The sequence below is a fragment of the Neltuma alba genome, unplaced genomic scaffold (genome assembly GCF_004799145.2).
Source record: "Neltuma alba isolate B1F8T4 unplaced genomic scaffold, ASM479914v2 tig00012070_pilon, whole genome shotgun sequence".
NCBI lineage: Eukaryota > Viridiplantae > Streptophyta > Magnoliopsida > Fabales > Fabaceae > Neltuma > Neltuma alba.
In genome coordinates, this window is record NW_021636631.1 from 139327 (window position 1) to 160091 (window position 20765).

At 36.2% G+C, this 20765-nt stretch overlaps 1 protein-coding gene and 1 long non-coding RNA gene across 2 annotated transcripts; one reads left to right on the top strand and one right to left on the bottom strand.

The window, feature by feature from the left end:
* Positions 1 to 1142, top strand: LOC114721828 (uncharacterized). The gene is made up of 2 exons (XR_003738115.1): positions 1 to 378; positions 696 to 1142. It is a non-coding gene; the product is annotated as an uncharacterized LOC114721828 (long non-coding RNA).
* A 4395-nt stretch (positions 1143 to 5537) lies between these two features.
* On the bottom strand, positions 5538 to 16823 carry LOC114721818 (formin-like protein 20). The gene is given in 19 exon segments (XM_028907685.1): positions 5538 to 6633; positions 7135 to 7201; positions 7281 to 7349; positions 8743 to 8859; positions 8961 to 9032; positions 9098 to 9192; positions 9363 to 9444; positions 9519 to 9569; positions 9656 to 9736; positions 10217 to 10258; positions 10407 to 10505; positions 10878 to 10949; positions 11479 to 11608; positions 11736 to 12218; positions 12220 to 12440; positions 12629 to 14077; positions 14152 to 14373; positions 14453 to 15156; positions 16207 to 16823. Coding segments are annotated over 19 exon segments (4281 nt in total). The 5' UTR covers positions 16280 to 16823; the 3' UTR covers positions 5538 to 6481.
* Between the last annotated feature and the right edge of the window lie 3942 nt (positions 16824 to 20765).

Genomic DNA, 20765 nt, shown 5'->3' on the forward strand with positions numbered 1-20765 from the left:
GACTTATATCCTCACATCAATCATATAACCCATTTGAGGCAACTACTGCTGCAACTAGAGGAGGGAGACTAGGTAGAGGACGTGGCAGAGGAAGATCACAAGATGAGTGTAGTCACTGCCATCGCCGGGGCCACAAGAGAGAACAGTGTTTTGAGTTGGTGGGATATCCTCCTAACTTCAAAGGTCGAAGGGTTCCAGCGCCTCAATTGAACCAAGCAATAGCAAAGCCCAAATCTAGTTCATCTGCAACTTCAGCAAATCTTGGGACACAGCCCTCCATTACACAGCAGCAGTATAATAAGATACTGCAACTACTCAAAACTGATGCTAACGAAGAAGTAATCGGCACGGCTAACTATATTGAGGAACACATTTCTGGTAATATTAATGCACTTTCCTCTGATCTTTGCAGAACCCATTGGATATTAGATTCAGGAGCATCGTGTCATGTTGTTAGCAGTCTTACTATGTTAGATAATGCTATAGTTTATTCTGGACCCCTTAGAAAAATTAGGTTACCAAATGGAGATAAGATCACAGTAACACATACTGGCACAGTAAAACTTTCTGCTAACATTATATTATCTGATGTTTATTATACTCCTGCATGTTGTTATAATTTCATTTCTGTGTCTAGATTAACTAAGGACCTACAATGCATTATCTCTTTTTACCCTGAGTTTTGTACATTGCAGGAGATTTTAACTGGGAAGTCTCTAGTGATTGGTAGAATCTGTAGTGGACTGTACTTGATTGGGAAAATTTTAAATTTGAACAATGCTCTTATGAATTTTCAGTCCAATGGGACAAAGAAGGAGATATCTCAACTGTGGCACTATAGGCTAGGGCATGCACCTTTAGAAGTTCTCAAGCATCTAGATATGATAAAGAAAGATATTATAGATTTTTCCAGTCCCAAATGTGATGTTTGTCCTCTTGCTAAGCAAGCAAGACTCCCTTTTTCTCATTCTATTTCTGTTACTTCTTGTTGCTTTGAATTGATACATGTTGATATTTGGGGTCCCTATAGGGAGCCTACCTATAAAGGACAGATATTTTCTTACTATTGTTGATGATTTCTCCAAATGTACTTGGACTTTCTTGATGATCAATAAAAATGATAGTTTTCAGCTGCTGTTAAATTTTATGACTTATGTTAGTACCCAATTTTCAGCAATGATAAAACGAATAAGAACTGACAATGGGTTAGAATTTACCAACAACAAACTGAGAACTGTTTTCACTGACAAGGGTATTATTCATGAAACAACCTGCCCATATACACCACAACAAAATGGAGTAGTTGAACGTAAGCGTAGGCACTTACTTAATGTGGCCCGAAGTCTTCTTTTCCACTCTGGTATTCCAATTAAGTTCTGGGGAGAAAGTATTAAAACTGCCTCTTATTTGATTAATAGAACTCCTTCAAAAAGTTTGCATTACAAAACTCCCTTTGAGCTTCTATATCAAAAACAACCTGAGGTGAATCATTTGAGAGTTTTTAGCTGTCTTGCTTTTGCTGTTTCTTAGAATAATCTTGATAAATTTCAACCTAGGGCTGAGCCTTGTATTTTTATGGGCTATCCTGTTAGTCAAAAGGGATTCTTATTATATAACCTCAAAACAAAGATTCTGTTTGTAAGTAGACACGTCAATTTTGTGGAAAACAAATTTCCTTTCAAAGATGCCTTGTCTGGTACTTCAGAGAATGGAATTGGTAAATCTGTTTCAGATTATTTTCTGTATGATGAAGATGTTCCTGTCCAATCTAGTTCCACACAGACCAATGTTACTACTAATCCTAATATTATTGACTATAATGATCATGGTGATGAAGTTCATATTGATCCTGAACACCACATGGAAGGGTCACATCGACCAAGCAGGGACAGAAAATCCCCTGCTTGGCTGAATGACTATATTTGCTTGGGAGATGTAGTGACTGCCAGGCAGAAGACTCTCAGTCAGTTTATGAGTGCTCCACGGAAATCTCATATGGAGGTGGCAACACGAGTTGTGAGATACTAGAAGGGCAATCCTGGATTGGGAATATTTCTTGCTGCAACAAGTAGAACAGACTTAGAGTGTTATGTAGACTCTGATTGGGCAGCTTGTCAAGATACAAGAAGATCAGTAACTGGGTTCATAATTAAATTTGGTGGGTCTCCAATCTGCTGGAAGTCCAAGAAGCAGCCCACAGTGTCCAAGTCCTCAGCTGAAGCAGAATATCGAGCTCTAGAATCAGCCGTTTCTAAAGTTACATGGTTGACACGTATGCTCAAGGATCTGGATGTTAGAGGAGTTGAGCCAGTGAAGGTTTATTGTGACAGCAAAGCTACAATTTATATTGCAAGCAATCCCGTTTTCCATGAACGCACGAAGCACATTGAAATAGATTGTCATTTTGTGCATGAGAAACTGCAACAGGGAATCATTGATTTGCAACATGTTAGTAGTAAGAATCAGTTAGCAGATGTCTTGACAAAAGCTCTAGGTAGTGAAGATCATGAGAAATTGATACGCAAGTTAGGTGCTGTTAGCTTATTCAGCCCCCAACTTGAAGGGGGTGTTAAGAGATAGGTGTCCAGTGTATTGATGTACTGGGCTGTAAGCCCATTATGGGTTCATATCTGCTGTATAAATATTGATCGATTGTTCAATAATAAACTAATTGGTATTTTCCACCAAGTCCAGTAACTTGTTTAGTTCTGTTTCACACTTTACAATGTGAATAATGATACAACACACTTCTGTTCATGCGCTTTTATTCTGGAAACACATGAACTTCTACACAAGCTGTATGAGCCTCGCTTTTCTTTTCTTTTCTTTCTTTTTTTTAAAAATGAAATACACACAAATATTCAGCACACACACAGATACACACACACACATCCGAACACGCAGGCGCAGATTTAAACATGTGACCTTTCTCTCAAAACAGAGAGTCTAGTGCCATTGGACCCAAGAATTTTTGACAGTGTCTCGTTCTTTCGATCTGACGGTGTATTGCACACCCAGAAAAGGGACAGGATTGGTCCCTTAAAAAAAATTAATATAATTTTTTATCCCTAAAATTTGAGCTCATTTTGGTTTTAGTCTTTAAATTTAAAACCCCTGGTTTTAGTCTCTGAAATTTAATATGTCTTAAAATATTAGTCAATGAAAATGAATGGCATTAAAAACTACTGAAATGTTGTGATGTTAAAAATGGTAACATAGACTCACTAAATAATATCTAACAGGGTCTTATGTGGATAATAAAATGCAGCACAGTGAACAGCTTCTCTTGAAAATGAGTAGTGATGTAGCAAAAACAGAAGGCTAAAGAGCTACTCCTTTTGTCCTATTTATAGGGTAGAGAGAGAAGGTATTTTTTGGTCCTATTTATAGAGCATTGAGAGAAATATTTTATATAGATATATAATTTTACTCCTCATTTATTATTGTGTTGATTTTGTTTACATGAAGTATAATATATATTAAACAGGAATAAAGTTGAAAAGTTATTAAATTTTAAATAAGAGTTAATGAAGCTTAAGGTTTTTTTTTTTTATCTATATAAACATGCCGAAAGTGTGTTATAAATAGGACCAGAAGAGTACGTTTTAAGGATCTGTTCTTTTTTCTCTTATTATTCACACAAGATCCGGTTAGCTTCACCACTCTAACACAATTTATGACTTTATATTTTCAAACACTAACATTTTAATACAGAATCAATTCTAGGGACTAAAATCATGGGTTTAAAATTTGAGAGACTAAAAATAGAATAAATCCAAGTTTCAAGAACAAAAAATTATACTACTTTGGTCTTAAATATAAGACCTCTTTTGTAATGTAAATTATACTATAAAAGAGATCTTATATTTAGAATCAGAGCAGTATTAACCAACCAAAAAAAATGGCAAGCAAAGCTTAGAGAACCAAACCGAAACCGGTCGCATCCAAACTTAACTATCTTCATCCTCAGCAAAAGCATTCTGATATTTCAAAGGAACATCTTCAGAGGAGAGAATTAGTTAAACACGGCAATTAAACTTCGTATAGTAGGATTCTTCATGTAAAATCAGATATTAGATTAACTTTCTATTAAACTCGAGTGTTCGTGCCAACATTTTGATGATTGTATTAATCATTAAACTGGAAACCATTAAGCACATGATTTTTCAAATATATCAATTCAAATTACCCGTAAAAGTTAAACTAATTTATATCTCTGGTATAAAAGCATCTAATATTGTTCAAGGGCACTTTGTGTAATTCAAGTCGAAGCAAGTAAAACCACACGGGCAGTTAAACTCTCCTTATAAGCGCGGGCATGCACACATATTAATTTGGTTATTTATAATTTTTTTATACGCAAGACTATGCACTATAACTAACAAACTCTGTCCATTTGATTCAATTTTCGTTGGTATTCTATCCACGCACAAAAATTCGTTTGACTCATTTTGAAGCACATCGAGTTATAGTTCAAAAAACTTTTTGGAATAGATAAGATTGATTGAGTTGCTTGTTTTTTAATGATTGAACTACTTGAAGTAGAACCTGATACGGTTAGATATACACGTGCATGTATTTTGCTTTTAATGTGCATTGTAGAAATATGAGAGGTAAGAGATGGAAGTATGTAAATTACCGACTAGGGGGAGAGATGACAATATGAATGAGAGCGAGGGTGTCCCCAAGGACCCTAAAGTCAAAACTGAAAAGTTTGTGCTTAGAGCCCCCCTTTGTTGGGTAAGGGTTAAGGGAGAGGGAAGCGACATGATACAAGGAGTTGATTTGTTCATTTGATAACGGGCCGCTTGCACAAGGGCATGAGGAGTGAATAAATACGGGAAAAAAATAATGTTAATGAAATGTTTGTTTTTGTTGTCACCTTCCTATTTCATTTTTGAATGATGCAAATTTATTTCTTTTATGAAATTTCAATAATTTTATTTTATAGTAAAACATAAACATGATAAAACAGTCTTCTAGAAAGTTTTAGAAGCTGTTGCCCTCTCGAGTAAAAACTGAAAAGCCATAGAAGTTTGCTGAAGCTCTGAAGAGTCTCGACCCATCCCTCATTAGGTAACCTGATTCATTCACTCGAATTTTAAGAAATTATAATCCCAAACCGTGGAATCTGCTTGTTCTATTCAGGAACAAATTCGTAGGAAGCAGCATGAAATGTGTCCTACAAACCAAGCATGCGCAGATTTGAAATGAATCCAAATCCAACTAAACAGGGCCCACAGGATGAACCATTTCGTTGAAGAGTCGGTGAGCGAAACACACTTCTAATAGACCCTGCCCTCTCTCTATTTGCAAATAAGAACCGATAGTAAAGTGTTAATCACCAATACCAAATATAAAACCTGTGACAAAGCACATGATTCACAAGCCATAAACACCACCACATATTTATTGAACTCCATACAGTAAATTATATCTAGTTAATAGAATTCTGGAGAATATTAATGTACCTTGATAAGCACCATGTACCCGTGACAGTCTCAAAAATTCGATGGTTTGGCCGATCAATGATCACAGGAATCGATGAACAATCTGAATTAATGCACCTTGAGGAGTCTCATAATGTATGACGGTGTTGCCATTTCGGCCCTAGGGAAAAAAAGCATACAACCAGAGATGTAAGAAGCATAAATACCTCCGGACAGCAATGGTGAAACTCGCGGATTTCCTGTCTGAATTTGGATTTGTCTTTGTAATCATCAGTGAGTCATCTGGTCCAGAATGCTAAATTTCAAAAACCCTTTACACTTCACAAAAATGTATTTCACAAGAAAAAAGAAGAGAATCATCTAACTCCGCCTGCTCTTCACTAAATTACAGTTAAAATACAGAGATTTAGCCCCTAATTTCTATTCTAAACCCGATTGCTATACAACATTTCCTCGATTGTATCCTACGAAAATCTATCAAAATGAAAGGAAGGAACTAATTTCTATGTTACATGAAAAAGAATTGAATCCTAACGAAGAGGGTTAGCACTCTGTACAAAGTTCTTCGATACTACACTACCACTGATCGACTTCAGTACTTCACAAAACAAAGCATCTGCTCTGGCGCTGTATGATGGAAGTCAGAGGCAGTTCTTCTGCAATGGAAGCCGTGTTCAATCTTCAATACCACAAAATTTCTTCTTGAAATGATTCACGAGGGACCAGATCCATCGCCTTTTACAGCATTACAGCATTTGCCGGATGCTAAGGGCATCTCCAGCAACAACAATAAGCACCCATTGTCTCAAATTTTGATCTTTCCAGTGTGTTCAAACACAAAGATCAATAGGCCATAAGATTCTGGTTGTCAAAGAATCAATGCCTAAGCCTGTTGGATGATTCAAAGGTCTGAAGCTGGCAAGAAATTGCTTTTCCACCTTAATACATTACCTTGCCACCGCAAGGGCAGACCTCTAGCTCTTTTGCAAGAGCATGATGTCGGTGCAGAGGAGCAAGCAGCCAGTTATCAACTACCTTGCATTTTTCTTTGTCAAGTTAATGCCCTTAGCCTTCTCCATTTCAGCCTCTTTCTCAGCTTTCTTCTTCTCTAACTCTGCTTGTTTGCAATTTTCTTCATGTGCTTTCCGAAACAACCTTATAAAATTTAGGAGAGTTGCAGTAACTGCAATCAACAAACCAGAAACAAGTAGAAATCAGCCTGAGAATTCCAAAGGAACAAATCACTACTTTTAAGATGATGAAACTTCATTCTGACAAGTCCTGTAGGCTTTCCTCTCCATATATCTTATTGCACATGACTATTGTCTCTTCCTCACCTCTCTCCGTCTTATTCCAATTGTTCACAGCACTTACACAAGGATCCAAGAAGGGCTGTCTTCCTTTTTATTTTCAAAAAAGCTACTCAATCTGTGCCCAGTCTAAACACTCGAAGAGGTAGGAATATCCTTAACTCTAAGTTAAGAGATCCCAACTTAGCCCAAATTTTAAGAAAATTTACACTGGTCACAAACATAGATGCAACAGACAGAGCTCATGGAAATCTAAAACCACAAGAGACATTAGTTCAATGTGCTATAATCCAATACAATTGAAATCATTACTACCAGAAAAAAGGGGCGCATGTCAGACTAACAACACGGCCAAATATTAATCCTTAACTTACCTTGCTCAAATGGACAACGGGCAGGATCCTCACCAAAATAAAGTGCTAGTGCATCTGCATTTCTACCCTGTCCATGGACAAATAGATGGTCATCCTCTCTCTTTAAAACACAGCATAATGTGCCAAAGGGAAGGTTAACATATTACCACCACAGAGTATAAACTTGTTACAGATGTCACCTCTGACTCAGCACCAATAACAAATTCTTTTGATGTCTAAAACAAACTAAAAATCAGTCAAAATTGCAGGAATATAAGCCAAACAAGAAACGATGTTAAAGTAAATGTATCAGCATAAAAAACAAAAGAGATTCTTCCATTAAAATAAAGGTAGACATTTTTGCAGAAGATTCCCTTTTTTCCTTTCTTTTAACAATAATAAAGGTGATAGTGATAAACAAAAGTTCTAACATATAGTAGAAAGTTTAAACGGACAAATACGCTAAGTCCTAGCAATCAGTGCAAACTAAGACCTAAAAAACAAGCACTTAAAATCTAAAGTTGAACATGATAAGTATTTTCTTCTATTCATAGTTAGTTACGTGCAAAATGACAGTACAGGTTTAATTTAATCGCTTCACCACCACCGTAGTTAAAACTTGGAAGCACATGAAAGTGTCTTTCTGACAAGGTAAGTGATGCAGATGCCAAATTTTATTAATCTAGTTTTGATTTACACAGGATTCTAACTCAAGAATTTGAATTTCCTTTTATTTTGAAATGATTGGTATCAAATTAACTATATATTTGTTAGGAGTTTTAGTTTAGTTAAAATCTGATTTCCTGTTAAACTTTTGCAGCCTCTGTCTATAAATAGGACTACTGGACTATTGTTTTATTCACTCCTTTCCAATTGATTGATATATTTGGTATTAAGTTGATTTCAGATGGTTCTTAAGGAGTTTCACCATCAATTCTACACAAAGTCAAAAACTACAGAGTTAGCAAGAGTTTCCCACTCCAGTTAAACTTCAGGCTTTTTTTAAGCTTGAGTTTCATCTAGGACTTTGCTGCTGAATCCAAGACCTAGTTGGGACCACAGAATCCCCAACCACCAACTTCCCTTCACTTTTTTATTACAATTTTGTTTTTCTGATTTATTATGGTTTTTCAAACCAATCTTTTCCTTGATTAGATTGGGGAATATTAATACCTAATGCACCACATCTTGACATATACTAATATACCCTTCCCTAATATTCAACAACAGTATCGGCCTTTCACCCTTTTGCGTAGGCAATCAAAACTTTTTTTTTTTCAAAAAAAAAAATGGAGGGGGTTTTAAACCAAAACTGAATTAGTACGATTAGAGATACTGTAAACCAATTATAACCAAGAACCTAATGGGGCGAGTGCTAATCTATCTATCTAAACAAGAAATAACAATGTGTAACCAAAAGTTTAAATCCCGTGATGATGTTAAAGTCACATTAATATAAATACTTTTAAAAAAAAAAATTCATGGCGCAGGAAATCAGCATATAAATTCATTCCAGTTTTCTTTCAAAAATATTAGTCCCTTAGATCCCCCACCCCCCCCAAAAAAAAAAAAAAAAAAAGTTTTCCCCCTAGTATATGAACCATGAAATAAGACTAAAAAGCCAAACACCTTGCGGAAAACTTCAGATACAGGTCCATCGTTTTCAGATGCAGCAAGCTCCTGCCTGACCTTTTCTAATCCCTTGATGATTGCCTGCATCTCTTCAGCTAACGACTTCAATTGTATCTGCAAGGTGATTTACTAATAAATATACAGAGAAATCCAACTATCCCGACCTGATAGTCAGCATCAAAACCATTTTTCTGTGACCAAAAATAAATCATCACCTTAGTAGCAGCTTCCAGGCTGACTAGGTCCAGGTGAAAATCAAGGAGCCCAGGTGACCTTTCAGCAAGGACCTAATTCCAGATAAGAAATATAGCCACCAAACAGTATCTTCATCTATTGAAATATAGACTTGTACCTTGCAAAGGTAATGCATCAGTGTCATCTTATTGTTAGAAGCTCGAGTGTCAGTGAGCTTTAATAGACTATCCAACTTAAATCCAACTGCAGATCCTGCATAAAATGACAACATTCTTACTTAAAAGTTTCTTCCACAAACCAGATATTCTACATAGGATCAAATCCTAGAGAAATACATAAAAGGTTGAAAGATAACACATGAAATGCCAAAGATAAACTAGATGTTCATAGTAGAAAAGATGCTGGTCTAAGAAATTACTAACCCCTTGCTGTTCCTTGATTCAATGTATTCCCCAAGTACAGAATTTTCTTCATTATCTCCTTAAGCTTGATAGATTTTCGGACCTGAACCAAGAGAAAGTGAACAGTGTCAAGAAATATACACAAGCGAATAAATGTTAGTATCATGAGTTAAGTACCTCTTCACAGGCAGAGTTCACAGTGTTTAAACTCTTCTTGAATTCAGTAATCTGCATAAAGAGGCAAGAATTACAACTGAAGCACGAGAAAAAGAATCCTCCTAAGAAAATTATAGATACTGAAGACATCACAGAACCTGAGAACCAAACTGGATCTTGAAAGAAAATACTCTTAATTTTGACTCCACTCGGGGAACTTTCATCAGCTCCAAAAAATACTGAAATAAATACAATCAAACGTATATAAGAATATGATTATATATATATATATATATATATATATATAAAAACCGCATAAACTGCGGCACATTGCCTCTGACTTGAATTTGATCTCTTTTTAAACATTTTACATCTTACAATCAACTTTCATTTATAAACATAGTTTCAAAACTCTTAAATGTGACTTGCACCACATTTTTCCCAACAATATCTGCTCCTCTCTTTTCAATTTTAATGCAACCATAACATGAAAAGGAAAAAAGAGCCAAACAACAATTCATAATGAATATTATATATTCAATTTACAATGCAGAGTATGATTATTTTTTGTCACTAATATGCTCCAGGAAAATTATATTTTTATAAATACCCAGTCATGATTCACGCAATTTGACAACACCAATGCAAGTTCAATGTGCTCACACCTTTCTGTTAAAACACTAGAAGTTATAGTACAGTTAGAAAAGTCACTAACCAACCTGCTCACACTTTCCCAAATTCTCCTTGTCCCCAGCATATCCCTGATTGTAACCAAGTGGAATAAAAAGGGAGTAAAAAAGCAAATCGAAGTAAATGTGTGCAAGCCATTATAACAGCATATCCCAAAAACGGGGCCCCAAATAGCCAGAATAATGTGCAAGAAGCAGCCATCATTATATGAAGTCTAACCTTCAAAAGTTCCATCTCCTCTTTAGTAGGACAAAATTTGATGAGATTTTCAACCTGATCAACATCTAATACGGAGTCATCCATAGCTAGTACTGCAGCCTGGGAATAACCATTTCAATATGTTAGACAGTCCTAACAGTTGATAATTACATGTTACAATCTCAGAAGTTTGGAATAGTTAGTACGCTTACAACATGGCAGAAGATCACTAAAGGGTGCACATAAGATAAGAACTCTTAATGACTGCTTTTCAAATGCTACTAGAACAGGATAGAACATGCTACCCTTTACCCAAATCCCCCGCCAACCAACACCTTAGCTAACCCCAAGTCATATGTTCATGAGTACATTTGTCATAACCTCTTGCAATTTAAAACTAATATTCATTATCAATGCGTCAAGCCCAAATTTCATAAATGTACTAGAAGAGTTACCCATAGAAGCACAAAAAATTTCAAGGTATCAGCTTACCATCATATCTGAAAGGGGCATTTTAACCTTTGTAAGCATAATTTCAGTATTATTGGCCCTCCTCAGGTCAATCTACAATTAAAAAATAAAAAAGATTATTGCTTGTATATTAGAGAAGTGACAAATAAAATAAGTCAAGAGGAACAATGAAAAACCACACAAGTACAGCGTGAACTATTAATTCAAGCTGCAGTAATAGAATTATAGTTTGCTGAACAAAGAGGAGTCTACAAAGGGGCAACAGAACAGTGTATTTCATTAGTGTAATCATACTTCTCAACTTCATTAGCGTCATGTTTATCTCCTTGAAATTATAAATAATGGGAAGCTATAAAATACGTTTCCCCCACAAATTAAGATCAAATGCCTATTAGAATATTCACAACTCAGATCATAACGAAGCTGACTTGTTTCACATACACCAAATAATAGGATCACATTCCGATTCAAATATAAATCAAGCGATAAATGTATTAAAACTTCCTCAAGAAATGAAACAACAAATTTTGGGACTTTAGAAAGACAAAGAGCCATCAGACCACCATTCACACATGCCTTAAGTCAAAATACCGAATTTAAAGAACATTATAATAAATGATACCAAGTGAACTTTGTCAGGTTTGGACCCAGCAGATTTACGTCGATCTCCAGATTTACCACTTGAACCAGTAGGTTTAGGAACATTTGCAGAGAAAAGGCTCTCTAGCTCTGAAAAGTCAAATTCTGGGGCACTAAGATAGAACAATAAACAAGTCATCACAAAAGGAAAGGATGTGAAAAACAAAAAGACAAATGTATAATTATAAAATTTCAAAATAACTCAGGCAAACAAAAGACAATAGAAATGAGTCAAATTACATTTGAGGTTCTCCATGTCTTTGCAATTCTTCCCATAAACTTCCTTGCAATGCCCTTGTCACCTTACTCCAATGTAGAGGCTTTAAGGAGGAACGTTTAGGTGCTACTGCACCAACCCCAATAGGACGTGAAAGTCCACGTCCTCTTCCCCTTGGATCAGAATTTGAACCTCTTGAGCCCAAAGGTGGAGGTGGTGGTGGTGTACCACCTGGAGGTCCAGGGGGAGTTGGAGCATTAGGAGCACGCACTCCGGGAGGAGGGGGAGGAGGCGGGCCTCGACCAGCAGCAGGAGGGGGAGGAGGTATGCCTCGCCCACTAGGAGGAGGGGGAGGAGGTGGGGCTCTAGACATTGGAGGTGGGGGTGGTGGAGGTGCTCCTCTTGATGGGGGAGGTGGTGGTGGAGATGGTGCTCCCCTTGATGGGGGAGGTGGTGCTCCTCTTGACGGTGGAGGTGGAGGTGGAGGTGCTCTACTAAAAGGAGGAAGAGGAGGAGGAGGAGGTGGTGGGGGGGGGAGGAGGAGGAGGAGAAGCTCTACTTGAAGGAGGTAAAAGAGGTGTTGGTGGTGAAGCTATGCTCAAAGGAGGTGGGGGAGGTGGCGGTGGTGGAGCTCTACTCGAAGGAGGGGGCGGAGGTGGCGGTGGAGGTGGAGGTGGAGCTCTACCCAAAGAAGGTGCTGGCAGAGGTGGTGGAGGTGGGGGGTGGGTCTTTACTCAAAGAAGACAATGGTGAGGGTAGTGGAGTTCTACTAAAAGGAGGAGGTGGTGGTGGTGGTGGTGGTGGTGGTGGATGAGCTTTTTTTCATAAAAGGCAGGGATTGAGTAAGTAAAGGTGAAGACTGGGGCAATGACGTGGGTGGTGAAGTGGGTGGTGTATACAAAGACGGAGAAATGGCCCTTGAAGATGGTGGAGGTGGAGGTGGAGGTGGAGGTGGAGGTGGAGGTGGAGGTGGAGGTGGAGGTGGGGGTGGGGGAGGAGGGGGAGGCGGAAAGATTGAAAATCCATATCTTGGAGGTGGCGGCGGTGGAGGTGGTGGAGGAGGACAAGAAGGGGGAGTAGGAGGGGCAACTACACTAGACATTCCAAGACCTCCTAATGTGATTGTTCTATTAGTAAAAGGAGGAGGAGCTGCAGGGGGAGGAGGAGGTGAAGTTACAGGTTGTAAATCCATCTCTTGGTTTTGTCTATTAACTGGTGATGTTTCAAATGCATATGCCTTAGAGTTTTTAGCATGAAATGAAGGTGGCGGTGGCGGTGGCGGTGGAGGAGCAGGTGGTTGTAATGCTTGTGTTGGGCCATTAAGTGGTGCTTGACTTGGTGTTTGAAGACATGTCTCTACAATTGATGGTAAGTTTTCTTCTTCCATTTCCGCTATGGAGTCAGCAGATTTTGGTCCATCCACCTTTTGACATTTCAATCCATTTGTCTTGTCACTAGAAACAAGTGTCCCAGAGACAATAGGTGCAGAGGCAGACCTTGATTTGGCATCCATAGTTTTATCATTTAAAGAGTTAGCATTGGAAAGAGAGGCAGGTGCACTATTATACCTTGATGGCGGATAGTAAACATGCATTGAATTTGTGTAAGAACCTTTGTTAGTAGGAATCCACCTGGTTACTGCATTTGGCTTCGCTTGTTTTGCCTGAGTACCTTGTGATTCAAGCTGCTTAATCTTTTGCTTAGCTGTAAATGTATCTCCCACTGGCTTCGAGTTTGATAAAAGTTGTTTTTTTGCCACAGGTGGTACTTTATCAGACTTTTGCCTGGAAATATCGTGCTTCTGGTGGCCAGCCTTGGAATCTAATTTCTCCTCTGTTGCATTGCCGAATTCATCATATTTACAGTCCATATCTTCCAATTGTCCATGCACGTCTGAATTGACACCCTTCATTTCCATAATGGTATCAGTAGTGACTATCGTAGAAGTATTTCTAATTTCTCCATCATCCACAGCAATATCTTTCACTTCATGAATAGTAGAATCCACGCTGTCATCAAGCTTGTACTTCACATCATCAATAGCAATGTCTTTCACTGCATTAGTACCAGAATCCATCCTTCTGCCCTGTTTGTAGGTCCGATCATCTGATGTACATTCCTGAAAAGCGGGAGGATCGAAGTCCTCTTTCCATACTTCTTTTTGGTTTTGATCATCTACAACGCTATCATGAGCCGGAAGAGAATCATAGTCTACCTTACCTTCCTGCACATCAACTACGTTGCTAAATATCTCTTCCACCTCATAAAATTCCTCAGGTGAAGCAGTTCCTGTCTCATTTGCATCTTCACTTGCCCTGACTGTGGTCAGATTAGGCATAACAGCATCAGCGTCCAAGAAAAGTACCTGGTACAAATATAAATGTACATTCAACTCCTGGTTAATATAATTACGTGCATAGAAGAGTAACAATGACTTACCTCTGCTTTAAAATCCCTGGGAAATTGATCCTTAGAATCCCACAAAATATCAACCTCATCACGGTTGAGCACTAATATGTTTGAACGCACAAATGCTGTGTGAAACATAAGTCTGAACATCATCTCCTCACGACTGAAATCATCATCCGTATGTATGCACTCAAGAACCACATCCCCTTGAACACGACACTGGATATCAATTTTCACCAGCATACACTCTGCCTGCAGTTAAAATTTCCCAACTAAGATATTCTATCTGGTCAGATTAAAAATAGCATCAACAGCTTAAGCGATACGTCACCTGTTGGTAGAGGCGAACATGTTTTTTGTTCTTTGAAGTAGAAAAAAGAAGCTTGGAACTTCTATTAACAAGTTTTGAAGGGTCCTGACCATAAACACGTACAACAGGCCTGCAACCTTTTCCTCCATCAAATAACGGAAGGACTCTAAGAATCAGACAATCCAAATATAAGGGGGTGTCTGATGGAGGCCACTCAGAACCCAGATTTCTCCTGGAAATGTATTGAAGATATCTCAACTGAGAAGGTTGTGGGTTCAAAGGAGATAGAAGCTGGAGAAGTTCTTTAGGGGCTTGCTTGTAGACCATTTCAAGGGTTTTTTGCTCCCCATTGTACTGTTTCCGGTACAATAGAAGACCTGCCAGCATAAACGCAAGCACAGGCCAACCTCCTCTTTCACAATGCATCAAAAGAACATTTTGTTGGCCCTCCAAAGACAACCAGCTTTCACTTGATCGAAGGAAGTGATGGATCATTTCCAAAGGCAGAAGAGGACAGCCCTCGTATTGTCGAGGGTATTCCATAACTGTCATGTCATATTGAGACAATATATCTGAAATTTGACTTCGCTTCTCCCCTTCCCTAAAGTTAAACACCATGAAAGAAGCATCAGGAAAGTGATCCTGCAGCTGAGCTACAATCCCCCCCATATAAACTTTGTATTCATCTTCTTCCAATACATCTGTGGAGAAGCAACAATCGAAAACTGCAAGAACAGAGAGAGAATAAGTCTAATGTTTAGTTTATACAGGTATACTGAACTACTAAGCATAACAGCTATGGTATCCACGGACTTAATAAATAAAATCACAACTAGACAACCAAAATGGATGCAATTATGCCCTGCTGATTACCGTGGCTACTAACTCACTCCAGTGAAACAAAAACATTCCTGGTAAGGTATAAAAACACTGGCTTAAAGGAGAAGTCTCAATGAATAAAAGTGTTCCCTGATTCTTCAGCTAGCAATCCTCCAATCATGACTTGCCAGTCTCTGACTGAAACATTGCTTTCCATTTCTCTATTAAAACTTAGAAACATTTTCATCATTTTGTACCCAAATTCAAACTGGGGCCTTCAACATCCCAGCTCTGCACAGGGTATATAAAGGGAATGCTCCATCATCCCATTTCTTTTCTTTTTTGGCCATTAACTGTCCCATTCCTTTAATATCACCGACTATATGGAGACCAGCAACGACTTGATCAAATGCTACGAGCTGCAGACTAGTAATAAACAGAAGTGTCCAACCATTAACTCAATTCCTGGACCTCCGCGTCGCGGTGAATTTGACAGCACATTTTCCCTCCTTAGCTGAGCACCAGTTTCTCCCATTCATATAGGGAAGAAGCAACAGATAGAAACCAAGAAAGGATTCCCCAGCTAAAGTTCACAGAAAGAGGGGAAATGAACGAAAACTCTGGAAAATAGAAAATTTCGAACACAATTTTCACCGGACTCGGAGCATTAAGAGATGAAGAAAGGAGGAGGAAAGGAGTTCATAAAAATTCGTAATCTTAACGAGTTGCCATACGCATTATTGTAAAACGAAAACGAAGCTTAGTAATTGAACCCTAAACCGCATTTGCCTCCTCCAAGCCACAAATTGAGCAGTACAAAACTCCATGTATGGGGACGGGGGGAAATAATAGGACACAGGCTTCCAATTTTACAATTGCTCTTGCGTTTATAGGCTCATTGTAATTAAATGGGGGGGGGGGGATTTGGAACTGACGAAATAGGAAAAGAAGCCTACCATACACTCTCTCGGAGATCTCCAGAAGCCGATCCGGTGGCTTCCTGTAAAAGAACCTTCTGAACAGCGCCATCAGATGGCGCTGTTTTTACCCCGATCGGATCCAAACCGATAAGTCGGTTGACCGCCAGCAAGATCAAAAAATGTATCGTTCAGCAAATCGCACAGCAGATCTTGCAATCACCCAATTCGAAGAAGCCCAGTACCATCCAATTGATCCCAGCAATCGCCGACTGAAAGTGAGAGCAAGAGCAAAAGCGAATTTCAGAAGCAGCAAGCTAGCTGGTGATCCAAAGGAGAGCAGAACATCCAGAAAGAGAAAGGCGGACGCAGTAGTCAAAGCAAGAAAATCTCAAAAAGGAAACATGATCAAGGAAAAAAAAAAAGGATAAAAGAGAGGTAAACTTGTAGAATGAGGGAATGAAGTGGAGCAAAGGAGTACGTGGGATAGGGAAGAAAATGCGGGAGGAACAGAATCAAAAAGAGATACAATGGGAAGCGATAATGAATTCCCACATGGAGTTAGATAGAGAAGATAGAGAGAGAAAGAAGCGTAGTGGACTGAAAAGGAGAAAACTCTTTCGAAGTTTAGACCTGTCTCCCTCCCTTTCTCTTTCTCTCTCTTGCTCTGCAACGACAAAAAATTTTGGGCAGGCAGGCGGGGGTTGGGTTGAAGACACAAAATCTACGTGGGAGGCGACGTGGCATATACTGTTCACGTTTTGATGAAAGAATATTCATTTTTTTCCTTTAATTTTTAAACAAAGTTCCTGACACTTCCATTAGAACAGAGAAGCCAGAGAAGAAGCGACGGAGCGAGTTTGGACAACGAGGCGAGCTTATATTTATTTAAAAAAATTACATATTATGACCCAAATATTATAATTAATTGATTATAAAACTCAAGTTATAAATTTGTAGAATCTTAGTAGTAGTATTATTTATAAAAACTAAAAAGACAATATATGTATAGATAATAAAAAACAGAGTTTACAATACTACATCAGAATAACTAGAAATGAAAAATAGTAAAAAGTTTATAATTAAATCACTATTAAAAGAACAAATATCACAATTTGGAAAGGAGTTGAGCATTATCAAATCAAATGAGAAAGAGTGCAAATTGATAAACTTTGTGTTTATGCAAATAACAAGAAGAGATTCATGTGACTTAAAATTAATACTCCTCTAATCTTATTTATAAGACACTTTAGTGTATTTTACGCAAATTTTGAGAATCTCCTTAATTACAACTTCTATTTGTTAAGACTTACCTTCATGCAGTGCCAAATAAATTCCCTTTACTCCAAAGAGTATTGATGAGAATTATAATTCTTTGAATTAGATCTTGTCTATCATCTTTATCCAACTAAAAAAGGATATCTCTTGCCTATTGATTAGAACTGTTAAAACTATGCAGCTGAAATCTCGTAGAAAAATAATAAACCACAATGACTTATCAAAAGTGAACAAATGTTTTGAAGTTTCATTCTCAAAAGAGCCAAAAATGCAAACTCTCGTAACACCAAAGTTGTTAGCATATTTTAAGGTTTTATTAATTTTATATTTCTTTTTTATGATAATTTTATATCCGGCTTCTAGTAAACTTCATAACGAACAATAATCACGAATTTTAGGATGTTGCATAACATTATTATACATCAAGTTATATGTATAGATAGTCATGATCAATCCCCGTAAAATTTAAAGAAAATTTGGTATGTTACATGAAATGTAATAAAAAAGAAATAAAACTAAAAATAATTTATAATTAAAAATATTTTTGTGATTTAGTGAAAAAATAAAAGAAATAAGCTATCGTTCCCATATGAATAGAAAAAATGCCATAAATATTGTGTTAAAATTTAAGTTACCCTAGCACCCTAATGTAAAACTAAGATAGTAAACCGTATAATATTAAAGATGAAATAAGAGAAATATAATGCCTGGATGCTTTGTATACTTATTTGATATAAATTTTTTAATCAATCTTATCAAGAAAAAGTAATTTCTTAACCATTAAGTTAAATTATATAACAGCAAAAATGTTGAACACATTTTTCTCTTATCGTTTGATTTATGATTCATGATTCATGATTCTTGATGTGACAATCATTTATTAATTAATATAGAAAATATGTGTTAAAGATGTGCAAAGAGCCAAAGCTACATTTTTAACCAAATTATCATAGTCAAATTTAGCTAAAATTTAATGCTAAAAAGTCTTTTTTTTGCCAACTAAAAAATTCATATTAATACTACCTCTGGTCCTTAATATAAGACATTATTTGACTTTTATTTTAATCATAAATATAAGACCCCAATCCAATTTGTCTATCATATTTATACCTTTTTTTTTTAAGTTAGTCCTTCTAATAATGGTAGTTATAACCAATACAATAACCAATACATTTGATTAGTAAGGATATTTTTGGAAAAACAATATCTATTTATTACAAATAACTAATTTAACTTCTTTTCTTAATCTCTTCAAATTAGTCAATCAGCTCTTATAATTACGACCGGAGGTAGTATATCCTCAAGGGTTGTCAATTTTTTACACCCAGATCGTTACCACTCAACGATATGTGACAAACATTCTAAGTTACTACTCCTCCAGTTCTTAATATAAGACCCATTTAACTAATTTGATTAGATTAAGGAAGTTAGGTAAGTTAGTTAATTATAAAAAATGTGACACATTATTTCTAAAACACTATAATCATCTTTCTTAATACCACATCTCCTTCTTCTACTTGATTATGACTGAGGAAGTATCTACAGGGGTAATTTAAAGAAAATTAATAGATATGAGAAATTGGTCTTATATTTAGGACCAAAACCAACTCAACAATTGGGTCCTATATTAAAGACTAGAAGAGTATTACCTCCGATCCTAATTATAAGAACTAGTTGACTAATTTGAGAGGATTAAGGAAATAAGTTAAGTTAGTTATTTGTAATAAATAGGTATTATCTTTCCTAAAATATCATTGCTAATTAAGTATATTAGCTAAAACTACCATTATTAAAAGGACTACCTTAGAAAAAAAATACATAAATATGAGAGACAAAGTGGATTAAGATCTTATATTTACGACAAAAATAAAAGTCAAACGAGGTCTTATATTAAAAATCAGAGGTAGTAATTCCGTCCTTAATATAAGAGGTAGTTTAACATTTAATTTTATTCTAAACATAAGACCACAATTTACTTTGTCTTTCATATTCATCTAGTTTTTTCAAAATAGTTTTTGTAGTAGTTACACATGTTAAAAATTTTATGAAAGGCAATTCTAGCTAATACATATGATTACCAAAGATATTTTTAAAAGGGCAAAACCTAATTATTAAAAAGAATTAACTTAATAAATTTTCTTAATCTACTCAAATTAGCCAACCAGCTTTTATATTAATAACTAGAAATAATATGATATTTGAATAAACATTCTAAAATATATTTGGCAAACACAATCTAACGTCTTTGAATTTTTATAATTAAAAATATAATTATTGCGACGAAATCTTGCCCTAAGGTTATGATCTAGTGTGTATAAATTTTGAGAAATAAATTACACACTACTTATTTTTTGACCAGAGAAATTACACACTACTTAAAACTTACAAAAAATGTAGCATGTCATGGATTTAAATATTGGTTGATGGTTGATTTTATTCATATGTTTAAATCAGACATGTTTTCATTATGGCACTGATTTCTAAATAATGAGCAACATTATTCCAAAGTTTTTGATCATATAATTTTTTATAAACTTTATTATTTACATTGACATTGGTTTGTTGCTGAATTTTAAGAAAAAAATGTATGTAATTTTTACGAAATCAATTTAATATAATATACGCCAAGCACGTGCATAAAAAAAGAAGAAAGAAAGATGCGCTTCATCAGTTAGCCACGAAAAGCAGCTGTTCAGAGGCTATATAACCAACGTGGCTTTTCTTGATGGCATACAGCCTTTTTTGCCCTTTAATTTTTCCCACTTTCTAATTTCTATTGAATTTGATAGAATTTTTTTTGTTTTCTTTTGTATTTTAATATATTCTAATAGGATTTAAATATTGGAAAATTTAGCGTGGCTTTTTGAGAAAATTTTGAATTGTTATCTATTATATAGGCTATTACAAAATTGGTTACACAGCGGCGACTGAGCTGCCAAATATACATTATTTTATTAATTGATGGCATTTGCTCAGCGGCAACTATAGCATCCAATCTATCATTAACGGTGAAATTATTAGTGTTTTTTTTTTTTTACTTTTTTGGAAATTTGTAGTTTGTAAATAAATTTTTTGCCGAGAAATGAGGTAGCTTAGTTTGCTGATTATTTTCCATAAATACTACTAGTAGTATCTTCGATTTTAAATATAAGAGTTAGTTAACAAATTCAAATAGATTAAGAAAATAAGTTAAGTTAGTTATTTGTAATAAATAGGTGTTGTTTTTCCTAAAACATCTTTGCAAGTCAAGTTTATTGGTTAGAACTACTATTATTAGAAGGACTGTCTGGAAAAGAAATAAATAAATACTACCTCCGATT